The 19,029-nt window shown below is 39.5% G+C and overlaps 1 protein-coding gene across 3 annotated transcripts in view; it reads right to left on the reverse strand.

Annotated features, from left to right (window-relative positions):
• Positions 1-79: 79 nt before the first annotated feature.
• LOC129724834 (intraflagellar transport protein 74 homolog) overlaps positions 80-19,029 on the reverse strand; it is a 106,363-nt gene continuing 87,413 nt past the window's right edge. The window contains exons 2-6 of one of the 3 annotated variants that reach the window (XM_055680058.1): positions 2,981-3,077; positions 2,796-2,913; positions 1,287-2,259; positions 711-1,231; positions 80-650 (exon numbers count right to left, since the gene is read on the reverse strand). In XM_055680058.1, coding sequence (XP_055536033.1) covers positions 561-650; positions 711-1,231; positions 1,287-2,259; positions 2,796-2,913; positions 2,981-3,077 — 1,799 coding nt within the window. In that variant the 3' untranslated portion in view covers positions 80-560. Of the gene's footprint in view, positions 651-710; positions 1,232-1,286; positions 2,260-2,795; positions 2,914-2,980; positions 3,502-19,029 lie in introns of all 3 variants that reach the window. The other 2 variants (XM_055680057.1, XM_055680056.1) reach the window with 2 other exon arrangements.

Here is a 19,029-nt window from a genome sequence, read left to right on the forward strand (position 1 = left end):
AAATTAGATCTATTGTAGCATTGAATGACCATACTTCACCAGTGGTTTACTTTTTTATTTATTGAACATTATATTATTTTATTATTTATTTAACACTTCAAACCAGCGTTGCAAACATTCACAGTCATGAAAGGATTTTCAGTTGTAATTGAAATCTTGAATTTCAATTTTCAACAAGCTAAAAATGAAAGAGACTTTCAGCTCCAATTAGTTGACGGTGATTGCTGGATAGCAGCATTTCTGTGATTTCGCACACACTGTGTTGCTTTAGTGATGTTTATGCGTTTTAGATGCTTATCAAATTCATTAAAATATTACGACGAATTGGCTGAGATAAAGAAATTTCGATATTAAATCAGATATCTCATTTCTTTCAACTTGAGACAGTGAAAATGCTACTTTTGTCATTTTGATTTGCAGTTTCGAAAATTTTCAGCCCTGCTTCAAGCCACAATTGACGCACATAAAGTTGATTTTTGTTATATTGTAAAATTATGTATTTAGCATAAACGGTGAGCATTAATATCAGTTTTTGCTATGAATTAATCAATCCGATTGGATTAATTATTGCTCGCCTCAGAGCATAATAAAGTGTTGTGTCCCTTTAACAATGACTCCACCTCCCGTTGTACTCCAGAATAGTCGTACTCCTGCAACATATAACATTCACTTCAAAACCAGCATACACACAAACTTAGTTTAATTTTTACCTGATGTAGCTGATCAACAATCTCCTGAAGTCCTTTATTTTCCTTGATCAAATCAATCAGCTTATCTTCTAGATGAGAAATCTGACGATAAGTCTCGTTACTTTTCAATTCAATCTTTATTTCTTGATTTCGTTTTCTCGCCTCATCAACCACATTTTCTGTGACACGTTTTTTATCTTCAAGCTCTTGCAGCACCTCGGTTAATTCGTTCATTTTTACAATCGCCTCCGAACGTGGAGCTTCCAAATTTGTGTACTTGTGAATGTTATTCAGTGCATCACTTTCCTCTTCGCGTAATCCGTTCAGCTGACCAACGGTTCTTTTCTCCAAAATTTGCAGTTGCTTCAACTGGATACCAAGTTTTTTATATTCCTTGATTAGACCAGCATGCGAATTGAGATCGTTTTTGCTCGTAAATCCGGAACTTTCCAGCCTATCAGAGCCCAATGACTCCATGTTGATGCCTTGTAAAGTAATCTGTTCAATGGCGTAAGTTATTTGATTTTTCAACGATTCAACATCTGCAAAAAATAAATAAATTGTAAATCAACTAACAAAAAACCAAGAAAAATGTACTTTGTTGTTCGATGGTTAAATTTTGCTGAAATGTGTCCATAAAGGCAGTCATTACTTCGTCGCGTTTTTTCAACTCCTTATATTTCAAATGTCTTTCGGAGTTTCCTTCTTCCAAATCTTGATCGATTTGCTGTAAAATTTCTCTCTTTTCATTCAATTGATCTTCAATAATTTTGAGCTGTTTGCCAATACTCGCCAGGGCCTGATTGTTGGAGCGTACTTCGTTAATCAATTTTTCCCGTTCTTGAGCCGGTGTTAAACGGTTATTTTCATCATCACGCATTTGATTCCGCTTGGAAATCAGTTCTTTTATCTTGGACTTTAAACGATGAGCTTCCGTGCGAGTTTGAGAATTCATGATTACAGTACTGAGTCGTTCCTTCTGTTTCTCTAAATCACTAATCTGGTTGTGAAATATCGTATTCTGTTGCTTTAGACTGCTCGAGAGAGCTTGAAATTCACGATATTTCTGCTGTTCAGAGTCAGGAAGAGAATATATCATCTCATTGATTTTATGTTTTTCTTTCTCAGCTTCAGCCTCCAGCTCCTTGTTTTCTATGTCCTTGATTTGTCTCTGCTTGAAAATAATCTCCAACTGTTCTTGAATATGTTCACTGCGCTCTCGAAGTGCCAAAGTTTCGTTTTGAAGCTGTTGTCTAGTCAATCCTGAGCTGCTGTTATCGAGAGCAATGTTCATTGACGTTAACGTCGATTGAAGATGAGTCAATTCCTTTGCGGATTCCTTGACTTTTTTCTCGTACAACTTTCTCGCGGATTTTTCTCGATCCAAAAACTTTTTCTCCTTCAACAACTTGTCAGTTTCCTGTGATATTTCCTGTATTTTGCTTTGTAAAATAGCTTGCCAATAGCGCTTGTCCTTAATCTGACGGTTGCCACTAGCCGTTCCAATTCGAGCATGTGAAGTGGACAGACCGCTAATACCATGCTGAGTTATTGGACGTTCGGCCATTCGCTTGAAATGCAAAATAGAAAGGAATGAAAATTTGAGAGAATAATAGCTTATTTCATTTGGAGATAAACCTGATAGGTAACTTTTTAGGCAGCCTTTTTACTAATTTGCTGTTAAGTAATCTCCAAAAGTGCAGTAAAAAATTTATTTTTCTACTGATTATCCAAAAATTGTGGTTAAAAATTTGTACATAATCATGAATCATACATTTCAGTAATCCAAAGAAATGAACTAAATATATAGAAAACGTATGGAGATATTAAACCTTGAATTTAAACTTCTAAACTTTAACCATGTAATAAAAAAATGGTGATGATAAACCCAAATCAGTTCACTATTGCCTGTTTCTTTTGCAACAAAATGCGCCGAACTCGTCGCTATACAAATTGTATGGTGACAATTTTGGCGTCGAATTCGGCGCGTTTTGTTTTGAAAGCAACAGACAATATTTTGTCCAAATGCACAGTTAAGCCCATTTTTGGTGATCGACTCTATTACGTTCCAAACGTACCCATGCAGCAAATTTACTCATCACTTACAATTCCGACATTTCCAAGCGACGTTCCGATTCTCTGAACCGATGCTGAGGAATTGGCCGAATGAAGATTGTTTGCAACCAACCGGCTAGCCGTACCGCCGCGTATCGCAGAAGGAGCCCTGCATTGTGTGATAGAATATGTTATGAAGTTTTAATTAGAAAAAAATATTCCATTGCAAAACCTACTTCATTGCCGTTCCGGGTCTCATAATTCCAATTGGACTGGGAGATGCCGAATCGTTGAATAAATTGAAAACACCGTTAGTGCCGCCACGTCGCGACGCTGGCCGTTCCGCCGACGAGCGAGATGATGAATTATTGTTGAAATCTTCCATCAAAAGTTTCGGAAAGAAATCTTGTCTATGTCTAGATTTGAAAAGAATGTTTTTCTGCCAGTGTTTGTTTTGGAGCCAATGGTTATCATGGCAACGGTTTTTTGAATTTTTGCTTTCTCCATTCTATCAAAGTACCTGTCAAATTGTACTTTGCGGCTTATGTTTGTTTTGTTTAGTATCCCGAGCTTTCGCAACTGTAGAATGCGTGTGTAGGTACACAACGCCTGACAGTGGTGTACGTACCCGCCGGCCGGTTAGCATATACATGCCGAACGGTAAATTTGGCACATATTTCATTTTCGTGTTTGAAATTTTTATGAATCTGCATTTCTGTAGCTTTTTTCAAGAGCGCTTTTTATTCTAATTAAAAGACTAAAGGTATAATGTGTAAGTTATAACAATTTGTTAACGACACAGACCAATAACATACGTAATAAAAAATTCAAGAACATGTGCCAATACGCCTGCACGCATTAAATTATTTAGTGTTTGTGTGTGATGATACCGTTGATACACTACGATACGAGCACGTTTTTTTTGCATCAGATATGCAATGAAAGCCGGCTCGTCTCGCAGCGGTACGTTCTGTTTAGATCCGGTAACCGGTCGTGTAATGGTGCAGTGAAAGTGGCTGTTTTTTGAGTGAATCGAATCAAACTCAGCATTATTTACAGATGATTTACTATTTTTCAAATATGAACATTTGTGAAAATGAATTGCTTGTACAGGTAGTTTCATAGTGATTTAGTTGTGAGACAACCGTCTGGATAACATACTGTTCTTGACTAGGTAAGTTCAAAAAAGTTAGGCCAATCAAAAGTAATGTTAGGTTTAAAAAAAAAAAAAACTCGGGCTTGGATAATGTGAAAAAGCTTTGTCTGATTAAAGTAGTAACTCCTTTTGGAACCCTTTTATACCTGCTGGCGACACTGCAGTGGTGTCAGCCTCTATTCAAAAGTTTTAAAATTTTGGTTGCAGTGTTAAATATTTCGAGGATATCTAATAAATCTAGTTGTACTTTAGCTAATAGAATTCCTTTTAAGAAAGTGATAATGATTCTTTTTATGAAAGTGGTAATGATTCGCATGAGTTTTTAAATAATTTTATTTTATTTTTTATTTTATAGTATGAAACCTCATAAAAAATGATTCTTTTTATAAAAGTGATAATGATTCGCATAAGTTTTAAATAATTTTATTTTATTTTTTATTTTATAGTATGAACCTCATATAAAAAACTACGCTTTGTTTAGATTATATGGCAGATTTTGTTATATAGGTACCATATATTTTTATTATTCCAAAAAATATTTCCCAGAGTCTAAAATAAATTGACTCAAACATAACCACTGTTAGTATTTGAGAAATCTTTTGGTGAGAAAAACTGAACAGGAACTGTAAACTTTTACCGTGCTTTCTCTAAGTGACTATTTTGAAGTGCGTGGATTTTTTACATAATATTGTACCTATCTTATGAACTATTTGTTGATCACTTCTTCAAGACACTACAGCGACGCTGAGAACATTATATAGATGATTTAGGTTTATACTCAATTTGTAATATGCGAAATATTTTGTATGACATTTGATGTTATTTTTATTAGCAAGTTTTGGGTTTCGTGGGCAGATTTCAAAAGTGATAGAACCTCATTTTCAATCTTAGGAAAAATGTTCACATAAATACTTTGTTTTGTGTTTTACCCAGTGTCGTGATTTGTCTAAGCCCTCATAAGACAGAGAGGGTTAAACACGGTCCATACTTCTCACTATTGCTGGTAAACTCCAAAATAGCAAATTGAGGCTGTTTACATTATTTATTAGGGCAGCCTGATTAAAAAAGTATGTGGCTTTCTTTAGATATAAAGAGAGTTTTCTATTGAGAAAATTATTGTCGTTTTTTCATAACTTGGTTACATTACCCTGATATCCAACTGTTTTCCTGTCTTTCTATTTTAATCTTTATGTTTTGTGTTTGTCCTATGATATGTACACAAAACGTGACTTTCTACCACTCTTTCGTGACATTTCAGGCATTGTTTTACTGCACTAAAATGAAATTGAAATCAATTCGAACATCTTTTTTCGAAGGGTGTGCTCGCGTAACGTAATAGAACAGCTATTGGACGTCGAAAATTTGTAATCGAAATTAGGCGTTGAACTCGACCTTCACTATGCTTCGTTAAATATGTTTGTGCTCTGTTTCCCCATATATATCTATTCTACAGCGTATTACATAAAGTTGCAACCACGCACTCATTGATGAATAATTTAATATGAGGGTTACCACACGATTGCTTCGTCTCACTGAATTTTACAAGGGCAGCCCAATAGTTGATTATCACGCTATCTTCGACAGCAAAAGAGGAGTTGTTCCGCTCATTTAGTTACAAGTTTCAGTTTGACGTGTACTACCGTTTAAGCAATTTTGTTTCAATTGAGAATAAATAGTTAATGGAAACATTTGAGTCTAATCTGTCAAAATGGTGAATAATGTGTAGACTTTTTTCATGCGTTCGCATCTGTTAGAACATATGCTCTACAGTGAAACGCATACCAGTCCCATATGCAAAATTATCGAACAGAGAAAGCCATAATAGAAGAAATAAAATAGGTATTTAATTAAAAAGAAACAATCCGTTTGGAAGATTGATATATTTTTTTTTCTCAGATTTGTGGATTTGAATGATTGACACTAAAAAAGTCAATTCAACTAAATTCTGAAAAATAAAACAAAATGTTAAAAATGTTTACCATTATCTTTCGGGTTTTAAATGAAAAATAAAAAAAACTTCTCGTAATGCCTAAAATGGCTTACTACCTTTACTTTCACGGCGACAGACCGATTATCCATCCAATGCCAAATCCAGAATACGTAGCCATGTCATTTGGCCTTGGGCTGCTATCCTCCAATCTCCCCTAACACATATTTCGCGGGCATCCTCGTTGACAGCTCACATCCAACAAATGCGGGGCTTACCTCGAAGTCGACGGCCTCTCTCGGAATTTGCGGGATCTGCTGAATATAGTCTTCGCTGGTCGTTCTTCCGGCATTCTAGCTACATGTCCAGCCCACTGCAACCTGCCGTGTTTTATCCGCTTATCTATATTCGCCGATTTGTACACCTGGTACACTTCATGGTTCATGCGTCTGCGCCAAACATCATTTTCTAGTTTGCCGCCAAGGATTGAACACAAAATGCTACGCTCAAAAACACCAAGAGCTCGCCGATCGGCCCCTTTCAATGTCCATGCTTCATGGCCGTAGAGGGCCACGGGAAGAATTAGTGTTTTGTAGAGTGCAAGTTTAGTACTGGTTTGCAGACTACGAGACCTTTCTTGTTACGTAATCCGTAGAAGGCCCTGATTGCAGCTGCTATCCGCCTTTTTATTTCACGGCTAACCTTGTTGTCATATGTCACTAATGTACCCAGGTGAATAAGTTCGTCGACTACCGTCTGCCGGGGTGAGATTAAGCCACGGGGGTGAGATTGAGCCAAAACGGGAAATGTTTGTATGCTAAATTACTTAAGATTTCTTGAACCCAATACCTCAAATTCAATACTTAATGAAACGTGACATATTTATTCACAACAATTTTCTATATAATATCAGTGAACTGTTCCACTTAAATAATGTTTCAAAGTACAGGGTGAAAAACATGCGCAAATAACGTTAGCCAAAAATGTCCCAGGGAAACCGACCCGATCAAGAAATCACATCAACTTACTGCTCATTTGGTACGTTAGGATGTCGTCTCCAATGTGTTGAGGGAATATTATGCATTGAACCTGTGTTGGCTCAGAAAATAATGTTTTTCCAAACTGTACTTTTTTCGAGCCCTTCTGGGGTGAGATTGTGCCAAGCTATAATGAACGGTACAGTGTGCGGAGTTCACATTCACGACAAAATTATATCAGTATACACCAAAATACTTGCATCGTTTACATAAAGTATATTGTCTAGCTATGGTATTATTTGAAATAATGACTTGAAGCTTGAGAACAGTAAGCTAACAACTTTACGAACTAATTTCATTTTTTGTCATATGACTTACATTTTAAGTTTAGTAAAGCGGGCAATGTATGCAGTTTGCGAAAATGAACGGGAATAGAAGGTGTGACTTTTAGGCTTAGGAAAAATTTTCCCTCGTCCAGACGGGACTCGAACCCGCAATCTCCGTTGTCTCCGGCAAGGTGTTTTGGCCAATTAAACTACTGGGAAAGGTATAAATAGTTCTAAACCAAAGTCGAATCACCCTCTACTATTGTGTTCCCATATCTCAGCACGCCAACGATGAACTGCACACACTGCCCTCGCAAACTGCATACATTGCCCGCTTTACTAAACTTAAAATGTAAGTCATATGACATGAAAATGAAATTAGTTCGTAAAGTAAATTTAGCCAACGGAGCTCTTCCGTGATACGCGTTCGGAGTCTAGCCAGCAACTGACGTGTCTCATCGCTTGCGCCACTGTAGATATAATAAGTCGTTATACACTGTGTGCGTGAAGAGATCACTCTCTCAGTTACAAAAATAAACCCCCACCAGGCAGTGTGTGCAGTTCATCGTTGGCGTGCTGAGATACGGGAACACAATAGTAGAGGGTGATTCGACTTTGGTTTAGAACTATTTATACCTTTCCCAGTAGTTTAATTGGCCAAAACACCTTGCCGGAGACAACGGAGATTGCGGGTTCGAGTCCCGTCTGGACGAGGGAAAATTTTTCCCAAGCCTAAAAGTCACACCTTCTATTCCCGTTCATTTTCGCATCCTCGCAAACTGCATACATTGCCCGCTTTACTAAACTTAAAAGCTAACAACTGTTAGATGGAAATTCACAATGACTGGTATTGCATATGGAATGTAACAAAATTTTGTACACCTATTATATATAAACTGACGACTTTTAAAGCGAGGAAGGAGGGTTGTGGGTACGTTTCTAGCGGTTTTGTGATTTCCAATGAAATATACAGTGGTCAATTACACATAATAATTGAAACGAAGTCTTCTCAGGTTTTAGGTTCTAACGTTTTTCCTTTCTAAGCTACCTGGAGACGCCCCTATGTGTATAGAGACTGTCTATAAGCCACGTTCTCATAACTGGTTACTCCAGATATCGATTTGATCCAGTCATACATTTTTCTATAATTCATATGAAACGTAGTTTCTGGTCAACCCCCTACAGCCCCTAATAGTCCACGTTTTTTATGATCATCCCTATACTTACTGTTTTATCTATTCATGTGAATTATTCGTAGATACACTACTGTTCATTTAACAGGTAATTAATTCAACTTTTTGTTTTTGGCAAATCTCACCCCATATAAGGGGTGAGATTAGGCTAAAGTTCATTTATATTAGCAAAATTATAGTTGATTGTAACTTAACCGTATTTGCGGCAGTCGTTAACTAAACATTTTAGTGTGCATTGACGTGATTTCGATCAAACTCATTGCCTAAATGTGTGCATTACAAGCTAAAGAACAAAAATGTATCCTTTTCTGGCACAATCTCACCCCGGCAGACGGTACTTCGAAGGTTTCCCCATTTAACACCACCTCAGCACCAACATCCGTCGGACTACCCCGCGCTCTACCAGCCACCATGGTTTTAGTTTTGGCAGAGTTAATCGTGAGCCCTATTCTCGCAGCTTCCCACTTGAGAGGTCCGAAGGCCTCTTCCACTGCTCCACGGTTGATACCAATGATGTCGACTGCTTTGGTCATGACTATTACCTATTTACTGATTCCGGCCATCCACCTCGGTAACATAGAGAACCATAATACCTTTATTATGACAGTTGTTGAACTTAAATTGGTAAAATAAAAACGAGAAAACGAATAAGACTGAAAAAAACCGTTTGTTTTTGGCACATGTGTGCCAAAATCGTACCATGCCAATGGTGAAACGTGCCAAAATCTACAACAAAAATTTAAGAACGCGATGAAGATAAAAAAAATTTAAAAAAGTATTTTAAATCGATGACTATCATGTAGCAAAACGAGATTAAAAACCAGTAGTTTGGCGCGATCATATCATTCACTCTCAGCACGAGTTGTGTTGTAGTAAGGATATGAATGCGGGAGCATATTGAAAAGAGAGAGTAAAAGAGAACAACGTTACAGATGAAGTGTTTTCCTGCTATCATTAGCGATACCACTCACTGTGTAACACACGTGAAGTTTAAGCAAAACGTCACATAGTTCAGTCAATGGACAATTCGAGGACAACATTTGAATTGTTGTTTGTCGCATGACATAAACAGTTGAGTGCCATTGAAAATCGACTTGTCGAATTTCATTTAGCGGTAGGTCCCAAAATTTTCGTCTTCACAAAGAATACTCTTCATGTAAAATTCCATTTTTTTATCTACTATCTGGGAGAGTCTTCTAGCTTAAAAACTTTTTGACTTTGAGAAAGTTGGTATAAAAAATTAGAGACAACACCAGATCTCGACGATTCATACATTTCTGAGACAACATCTCACGCATTCCTGGCAGTCAAAACATTTTCCGACATCGAAAGATTTATGTCTTTTTCATAATCGGTTAATAAAGTGAAATTTTGGCCTCTTCGAGGCACGACTTCTGAAAGTCCGTTTGCAACGAAGGCGAAGTTTTTGCGCCCAACCCTTTTTTCATACATTCAACGAGGAAAATTTTCTAAGCTTTCAAATGAAACCAGTAGAATTGCTCTAAGTGGTATACAAAAAAACACGGTTTTGTAATAAACACATTGTAACTACCTGTTAGCGTATACCTTCTTTTGGAACGCGACTCATTTTTGAGAAGCTATTCAAAAATGCTATTTTGGGAAGATATTGATGATTACAAATATCTTTGGGGCCAAAACGGTTTGTTCGATCGGTATAACGTCTTCGGCAAAGTTGTAAACTTCATTCCGTCCCGAACGCTCGACGAAAACGGACGCATTAAGTGATTGTCTCGCTATAAAATCGCTACTGTGTGAAGAAGAAAAAAAGCATTGCTTACTCGGTTGTGTTTCAAAGAGTGCGAAGTGCGGTGTAAAGACAAACTGATAATCCGAAGGTCATCCTGCTATTGTGTTATAGCTATGTCGCTGCGAAGCTGCCCGTTCCAGCACCGAAAGACTCGGTCATTGTGCTATTGAAGACGACAAAAAAGAGGTACGTGATTCTTTGCCACTGTACTGTTGCGCTAGTTTGAGCGCAATGGATGTGGATCCCTTAGCCCCTAATCCCCCGTCTCCAAACCCACCCGACCCTGACCCACCTGTTCACCCCCCGTCTGTCCCTGCTTTAGTCAATCCTCGTCCCAGCCTTTACCCAGACGGATCAACGGGTCCACTGGTTCTCTACATGAGGCCCAAACCAGGAGGAAAATCACTGAACACGTTACAAATCGCGAAAGATCTGACGTCACGATACAAGGCCGTGACCGAAATCGCAAAAGTCAGACCAAACAAGCTCCGTGTCGTGGTCAATGATCTGGATCAGGCCAACGATATAGCTCGCTCTGAGCTCTTTACACGCGAGTATCGCGTGTATGTACCTGCACGAGACGTGGAGATCGACGGTGTCATAACCGATTCGAGTCTGACTGTTTAGTGTATTCTGAGAAGCGGCGTCGGCTGCTTCAAAAAATCCACTACCGAGGCGAAAGTATTGGATGTTAAGCAATTACGGTCCATGTCGCTCGTCTCCGGTAAAAAAGTATACACTCCGTCAGACTCGTTTCGCGTTACGTTTGCCGGATCTGCACTCCCTAGCCACGTTTCTATCAACCAGGTTCGTCTGCCTGTGCGTTTGTATGTGCCCCGTGTTATGAATTGCACCAATTGCAAGCAGTTAGGCCATACAGCTGCCTACTGCTGCAATAAGGCACGGTGTGGCAAGTGTGGGGGTACTCATGCGTAAGATTCTTGCAGTGTAGGCGCTGAAAAGTGTATTCATTGCGGAGAAAATCTGCATGAGCTATCCGCATGCCCGGTGTACATGCAACGCAGAGATAAAATTAAACGGTCTCTTAAGGAGCGCTCAAAGCGTTCTTACGCTGAGATTCTTAAGAAGACCGTGACCACTTCTACCATAACATCGAACCCCTTTGATCTGTTGGCTTCAGATGAAACCGACTCTGACGAACCACTAGAGGGAACTTCTTTTGCCTGTCTTGGGGAGTCTAGAAAGAGGAAAAATCTTTCCTCTCCTAAGCTTCCCAGGAAAGGACCTAAGGTTTCTCAAGATGGAATGAATAATACGAACAAATCTGAAAGTGCTGCGGAAAAGCCGAAGCAAACTCCTCCTGGGCTTGCAAATTTAAAGTCCCAGAAGGAGTTCCCAGCACTTCCTGGAACATCTAAAACCCCAGTTGTTCCTTTTGCACACCCAGATAATCAAATAAACTCTGGATTGGTGAATTTTTCTAACATCGTGGACTGGATTTTTGAAAACTTCAATATACCTGATCTAATTAAAAATTTCCTCACAGTACTTCTCCCAACAGTTAGATCATTTTTGAAGCAGTTGACTGCCCAATGGCCCCTCCTTGCTGCGATTGTATCCTTCGATGCCTAATTCATCTGCGTATATGAAGGATCCTATCTCTGTCTTACAGTGGAATTGTAGAAGTATTTTACCAAAAATTGATTCATTTAAAGTTTTGATAAATAAAAACAAATGCGATGCATTTTCCCTTTGTGAAACTTGGCTTACTTCAAATATTGATCTCAACTTCCATGATTTTAGTGTTTTATCGTGGTTATCGCCGCATCTATTTGATTGCTTCTTGTGATCGACAGTTTTCGGCGGAGTAAATAAATTAAACTACATTTGCCAGTTTGTCCGTACGTTTCGAGTTACTACTGGCTTTCACTCATCATCAGCGGACTCTAAAATTAACTTTATTTAATATACATTCAGAACAAAAACACAAAATTCAAACATACAAACTTTACGACTTACTGTACACACCACAACTTCTGTTTTGTTTTCGGTTATCTAATTTTCTTCCTTTTCCTGTTTTTAGTTTGCAAATTATAGGGTTGTATGCAGCTTTGAAAATGATAGAGTCTTTTTGTTTGTTAACAACGTTATCATCTCCTCTAACTTTAATATGAAATGTTTCAGCTATTAGTCTTGTATTGTGCTTAGATACCTTTTCTTTAATTTTAGTTTTGTCGAAATCAAACTTATGCCCTGTTTCTAAAGTATGTTGGGCTAAGACTGTGCCTCCGATGTTTTTCGTCTTAATATTATATTTGTGTTGTTCCAATCTCTTATACAAAAACTGGCTCGTTTCTCCGATATATGATTTGTTACATTGACCACAGTTAATCTCATATACCACGTTTGTGTTTTTGTCTTTTGGAATTTTGTCTTTAGTTTTTGTGAACAATATGTTTTTAATTTTGTCAAGTGGCCTATAAGCAAAATCAATCCCAAATTGTTTTAGGTACCTAGCTAGTTTTTCTCCTAAGCCTGTTATGTACGGTATAGTGACAAAGCGTTCATTCTTAATTACATTTGGTTTTTCCAGACTGTTGTACATTTTATGCAATCTTTGCTTTATAACATTTTTTACAAAGAAAACAGGATAATTATTTTTCTTCATTATTTTTTTGACAACTTCTGAAGCTTTCTGTCTTAGGTCAGCATCGGTTAGTTTTAGAGCTCTATCTACTACAGCTATCACTGTGTTTTTCTTGTGACAGAAAGGGCTGTCCGATTTGAAGTCCAGATACCTACCGTCTGGATCTTTGGGGAACCATTCAGTCGATATCTTTCCATCGCTTTTTCGTAGGATAGTGTCTAAAAACTTCAGCTTCCCTTCTGCTTCCATTTCGATTGTGAACTGCAGTGAAAACTATTGAACACTGCAAGAATTTCATCTGTGTTTTCGCGTTTAGCACCCATCAAGCAGTCATCCACGTAGCGCCTAAAGATATCCGGTTTTATACCACGTGCTTGCAGTTCTTCTAGAGCCGCACTTTCAATTCGCTCCAAAACGATGTTCGCTACCACAGGAGACAAAGGTGATCCCATTGGAATTCCAAACTTCTGTTTATAAAAACTGTTTTTGTATTGGAAGAAAGTGGATTCCAATACATTTTTCTACATTTCCAAAAATGAACATTTTTCGATAGAGGTATAATTTTCTATTTCATCCCAACGACGGTCAACAGATTCTATCGCGAAGTCAACTGGTTCATTTGTAAACAGCGATACTACATCCAGGGAGAAAAGTATTGTATCCGAATGTAGCTCTTGTTTGCGTACATCATTCGCAAACTGAAAACTGTTCACCATATGGTGCGGCGTTTTTCCCACGACATTGTTTAAAACATTTGACAGGTACTTTGCCATTTTATAGGTCGCTGTTCCGATGGTCGACACAATTATCCTCAATGGTCTTCCATCCTTGTGGGTCTTTGGTAAACCGTATACACGAGGTGGGTTGCAATTGAACAGCTTCAGTTTCATCTTTTGCGATTTATCTATGAAGCCTTTATCGTACCACTCGTCAATCTTTAAGTTGATCCTCTTCAGAGTAACAGCTGTGGGATCTCTTATCAATCGTTCATACGTTTTTTCGTCATTGATCAATGATTCCATTTTACTGTCGTACTCATCTCGATCCATGACTACAATCGTTTTGCCTTTATCAGCTTTCGTTACGATGATTTCGCTATGCGATTTTAAAAACCGCCTAGATTCATGCAAATCTTTTCTCAACCACTCATTCCGGTCGTGGAAAGGTTGCTTCGTAAAATTGATATGATTGACAAGCGCATTTGATACATCATTTCGGATGATATCTGCTTCTGGAATGTTTTGTATTACACCTTCTATCTCGGAAAGTACCTGGACATATGGAGCATCATGCGGATTGGTAATATTGAAACCACAACCCAAGCTAAGGGAACGGGTTAAACAATCGGGCAGCACATTACTACTGCAGTTCATCACCCAATTTTCACATCCACCTAGCTCTAATTTATTCGATTTAAGCTTTTCCAATTTCTGGATTTGAAGTTGTTTGCTCCGATCGAAAACACGTCTTCCTTTTCTGGCCACTTTCAGCAGAAGCAGAGATGAATCTGCTACCCCAAACATTCGCTCCAGCAGATCACGTTTTTGTTTTGCCGTTTGCTGATTTCGTTTTACGCTTCGCATTGTGTCAGAGATTAGAACACTGAGCGCTTTCTGCTTAAAGTTGTTTACCGCTTTTTCCATTTCGATGACCGAACGATCGTTCTCTACATCCAATTGAAAGGAGAAGTTTAGAAAATTGTGGGGTGATTTTCAATCTTCTACAATTGAGCAGGAATATTTTCCGATTCTTCAGCTTAGCTAACTTCACTTCTAATTTATTATCCATGATTTTAATATTCGCCTTGATCGAGACACCCCATATGGAGGAGTACTTCTAGGGATTAAAAAGTGCTATTCTTTCTATCGTATTAACCTCCCCTCGATTCCAGGCATCGAAGTTGTCGCATGTCAAATGACAATACAAGGTAAAGAGCTTTGTATTGCCTCAATATATATTCCTCCCAGAGCACAGGTTGGGCAACGGCTGCTCTTTGATTTAATAGAACTTCTCCCCTCGCCACGTTTGATTTTGGGAGACTTCAACTCTCAGGGTGTGGCTTGGGGATCCCCTTACAATGATAACCGCTCCTCTCTAATCTATAACCTTTGCGATAACTTCGACATGACTATTTTAAACAACGGTGAAATGACACGTATCCCGAAACCTCCAGCGCGCCCAAGCGCTTTGGATCTATCCTTATGTTCGACGTCGCTACGGTTGGATTGCACATGGAAGGTAATCCTCGATCCTCACGGTAGCGACCATTTGCCTATTCTTATTTCAATTACTAACGGTTCAACTCGCATGCGATCAATTGACATTCCGTATGACCTCACATGGAATGTCGATTGGAAGTTATACGAGGAAATGATTTCAAAAGCGGTCGAGTCGATTCAACATCATCCACCACTTGAAGAATACAACCTCCTTGCGGACTTAATCCTCGACGCCGCGTTGCAAGCCCAAACGAAGAAATATCCCGGCGTAACGATCAAAGAGCGGCCTCCAACTCCGTGGTGGGACAAAGAGTGCTTCGATGTCTACACGCAAAGATCCGACGCGTTTTTGGCCTTCCAGAAGGGAGGTATACCTGGCGACTATTTACGGTATTCGGAGCTTGATACCAAGCTGAAAGGCTTGTCTAAAGCAAAGAAACGCGGATATTGGCGTCGGTTCGTAAACGAGACATCGAGGGAGACATCAATGAGCACTCTTTGGAACACAGCCCGAAGAATGCGGAATCGCGTAACGGTCAACGAAAGCGAGGAGTCTTCAAGTAGGTGGACATTTGATTTTGCCAGGAAAGTATGTCCGGACTCTGTTCCTGCGCAAAACTTTGTTCGCGATACGTCTCCGGGCCACGGCGTGGTAGAATCACCTTTTACGATGGCAGAATTTTCAGTTGCCCTCCTGTCCTGTAACAATAACGCACCTGGGTTAGATAGAATCAAATTCAACTTGTTGAAGAATCTACCCGGCAATGACAAGAGGCGCTTGTTGAACTTGTTCAATAAGTATTGGTTAGATTAATCACCGTGAACGTTTACTTGTCTGTTTTCTGATAGTTCAGTCAGACAAGACCGATAGGTTGCACACAGCCATTTGCGTCTGATGATGGTCGAAGAATAGTAGACCGAAACGCGTTACGCGAAATAAAGCTGTTTTATTTAATTTTCACCGATAAGAGCCAATAAAACAGACAAGTAGTTGTTCAATAAGTTCCTGGAGCAAAACATTGTACCGCAGGATTGCAGGCAAGTGAAGGTGATCGCCATCCAAAAACCGGGGAAACCAGCTTCTGATCACAACTCTTATAGGCCGATTGCAATGCTATCCTGTATCCGGAAATTGATGGAAATAATGATATTCCGTCGTTTAGACCATTGGGTCGAATCAAATGGTCTACTATCAGATACTCAGTTTGGCTTCCGCCGAGCCAAAGGGACGAATGATTGTCTTGCGTTGCTTTCAACAGATATTCAGCTGGCGTATGCTCGCAAAGAACAAATGGCGTCTGCGTTCTTGGACATTAAGGGGGCTTTTGATTCCGTTTCTATTGACATTCTTTCGGGTAACATTCACCGACAAGGATTTTCTCCAATTTTAAACAATTTTTTTGCACAATTTGTTGTTCGAAAAGCACATGCATTTTACGCATGGCGAATTGGCAACTTTTCGAATTAGCTACATGGGTCTTCCCCAGGGCTCATGTTTAAGCCCCCTTCTTTACAATTTTTATAAATGACATCGACGAATGTCTTGCAAATTCATGCACGATAAGACAACTTGCCGACGACAGCGTGGTCTCTGTTACAGGAGCCAAAGCTGCCGATTTGCAAGGACCATTGCAAGATACCTTGGACAATTTGTCTGCTTGGGCTCTACAGCTAGGTATCGAATTCTCTCCGGAGACTGAGATAGTAGTTTTTTCTAGGAAGCATGAACCTGCTCAGCTCCAACCACAATTAATGGGTAAAACGATCTCTCAGGTTTTGGTGCATAAGTATCTTGGTATCTGGTTCGACTCTAAGGGCACCTGGGGTTGCCATGTTAGGTATCTGATGAAGAAAAGTCAGCAAAGAGTAAATTTTCTTCGTACAATAACCGGATCATGGTGGAGAGCCCACCCAGGAGACCTTATAAGGCTTTACCAAACAACGATATTGTCTATAATTGAGTACGGGTGTTTCTGCTTCCGCTCCGCAGCAAACACACATTTGATCAAACTGGAGCGAATACAATATCGTTGTTTGCGTATCGCCTTAGGTTGCATGCAATCGACCCATACGATGAGTTTGGAGGGCTTAGCCGGAGTTCTACCGTTGAAAAACCGCTTCTGGAGCCTGTCTTCTCGTATTCTAATCAAATGTGAGGTCTTGAACCGTCCCGTGATTGAAAATTTTGAAAGGTTAATCGAACTCAATTCTCAAACCCGTTTTATGACATTGTGTTTCAATCACATGTCCCAAAATATTAACCCTTCTTTGAATATTCCAAATCGTGTCAATTTATCAAATACTTCTGATTCTACTGTGTTTTTCGATACATCCATGATAGAAGAAACTCGTGAAATCCCGGATCATTTACGCGTGCAGCAGATCCCCAAAATTTTTTCCAATAAATATCGAAACATCAACTGCGACAATATGTTCTACACTGACGGATCACTTCTCGATGGGTCCACTGGCTTCGGTATCTTCAATAAAAATTTAACCGTCTCCCATAAGCTCGATAATCCTGCTTCTGTTTACGTCGCAGAATTAGCTGCTATTCAGTATACCCTAGGGATTATCGAAAAAATGCCCACGGACCATTATTTCATCTTTACGGACAGTCTCAGTTCCATTGAGGCTCTCCGATCGATGAAAGATGTTAAGCACTCTCCGTATTTCCTGGGGAAAATACGGGAACATTTGAGTGCTTTATCCGAAAAATCGTTTCAGATTACCTTAGCGTGGGTCCCTTCTCACTGCTCGATACCGGGCAATGAGAAAGCGGACTCTTTGGCTAAGGTGGGCGCATCAAACGGTGAAATTTATGAAAGACCAATTGCCTTTAATGAATTTTTCGCATTTGTACGTCAGAACACGATCATCAGTTGGCAAAATTCTTGGACCAGAGGGGAACTGGGAAGGTGGTTACATTCCATTATACCCAAGGTATCGACGAATCCGTGGTTCAAGGGGTTGGATGTAGGTCGAGATTTCATTTGCGTGATGTCTCGGCTTATGTCCAATCACTATAGATTTGATGCGCACCTCCGTCGTATTGGGCTCGGAGAAAGTGGTATCTGTGCCTGTGGTGAAGGTTATCACGACATAGAGCACGTTGTTTGGTCATGCCCTGTACACCGTGACGCCAAGTCTAAATTAATAGCTTCCCTCCGGGCCGAGGGTAGAGAACCAGCTGTCCCTGTTCGTGATGTCTTGGCGAGTCGCGACCTACCCTACATGTCCCTTATATACATTTTCCTGAAATCCATCCATGCCCAAGTCTAGTCCCATTCCTTTCCACCCACATTCATCAAAACGGCAAGATCACGTCGTAGACCTCGATTTTGGAACCAGCAAATTGAACCCCACACGAACTCGCCAGGAAAACCCGAGGCCTGTCTTAATATCTTGGCTCAGCGGCACATACCATATGGCCACTTGAACACCAGCGAACAACAACAACGAACCAAAACCAGCAACTAGACCCCGCACAATACCCTCAGAACCCGAGGATTACAAGCCCCTGTCCCAGCTCATGACATCGTGGCTTAGCAGAACAAATTCATACATGCTGCATATTCATTCGATGATCATCAGACTACAAAACACTTGAATAATACATGCTAGTTTTAAGATAGACTTAATTTCAGCTCGTAGTCGGCAGCGAGGATAAAAAATTTGCTTATAGATTTTAAGTCATCCGATATAATTGGCGCCGTTAAACATTGAATTGTATTTGTGCCGTGTCAAATAAATGATTTGTGAAGAAAAAAAAAAGTTGTAAACTTAGAATCGTGTTCCAAAAAATTAAACCAATAGCACAAAATGGCATCTTTTGCCTATAGAAACATTTATGCAAAGTTTCAGCCATTCAAAACTGGTCGATTAAATTGGTTGCCCGTTTTTTTGTGGAATTGCTCAAAAGGAATAAAACTTATTTGTTTACTTCAGAGCTGTGCATTGTCTTATATCCCACTTACAATCACCATTTGGTCCAGGTTGTCGAATCTACTAGAGATGGTCGGGTTTCGGGTTTTCAAACCCGAACCCGACCCGTACTCATCGAGTTCGGGTCGGGTTTGAAATTTTTTGAGTGTCGGGTTCGGGTTTGAAA

Source organism: Wyeomyia smithii, chromosome 2 (genome assembly GCF_029784165.1).
Source record: "Wyeomyia smithii strain HCP4-BCI-WySm-NY-G18 chromosome 2, ASM2978416v1, whole genome shotgun sequence".
NCBI classification, from domain to species: domain Eukaryota; kingdom Metazoa; phylum Arthropoda; class Insecta; order Diptera; family Culicidae; genus Wyeomyia; species Wyeomyia smithii.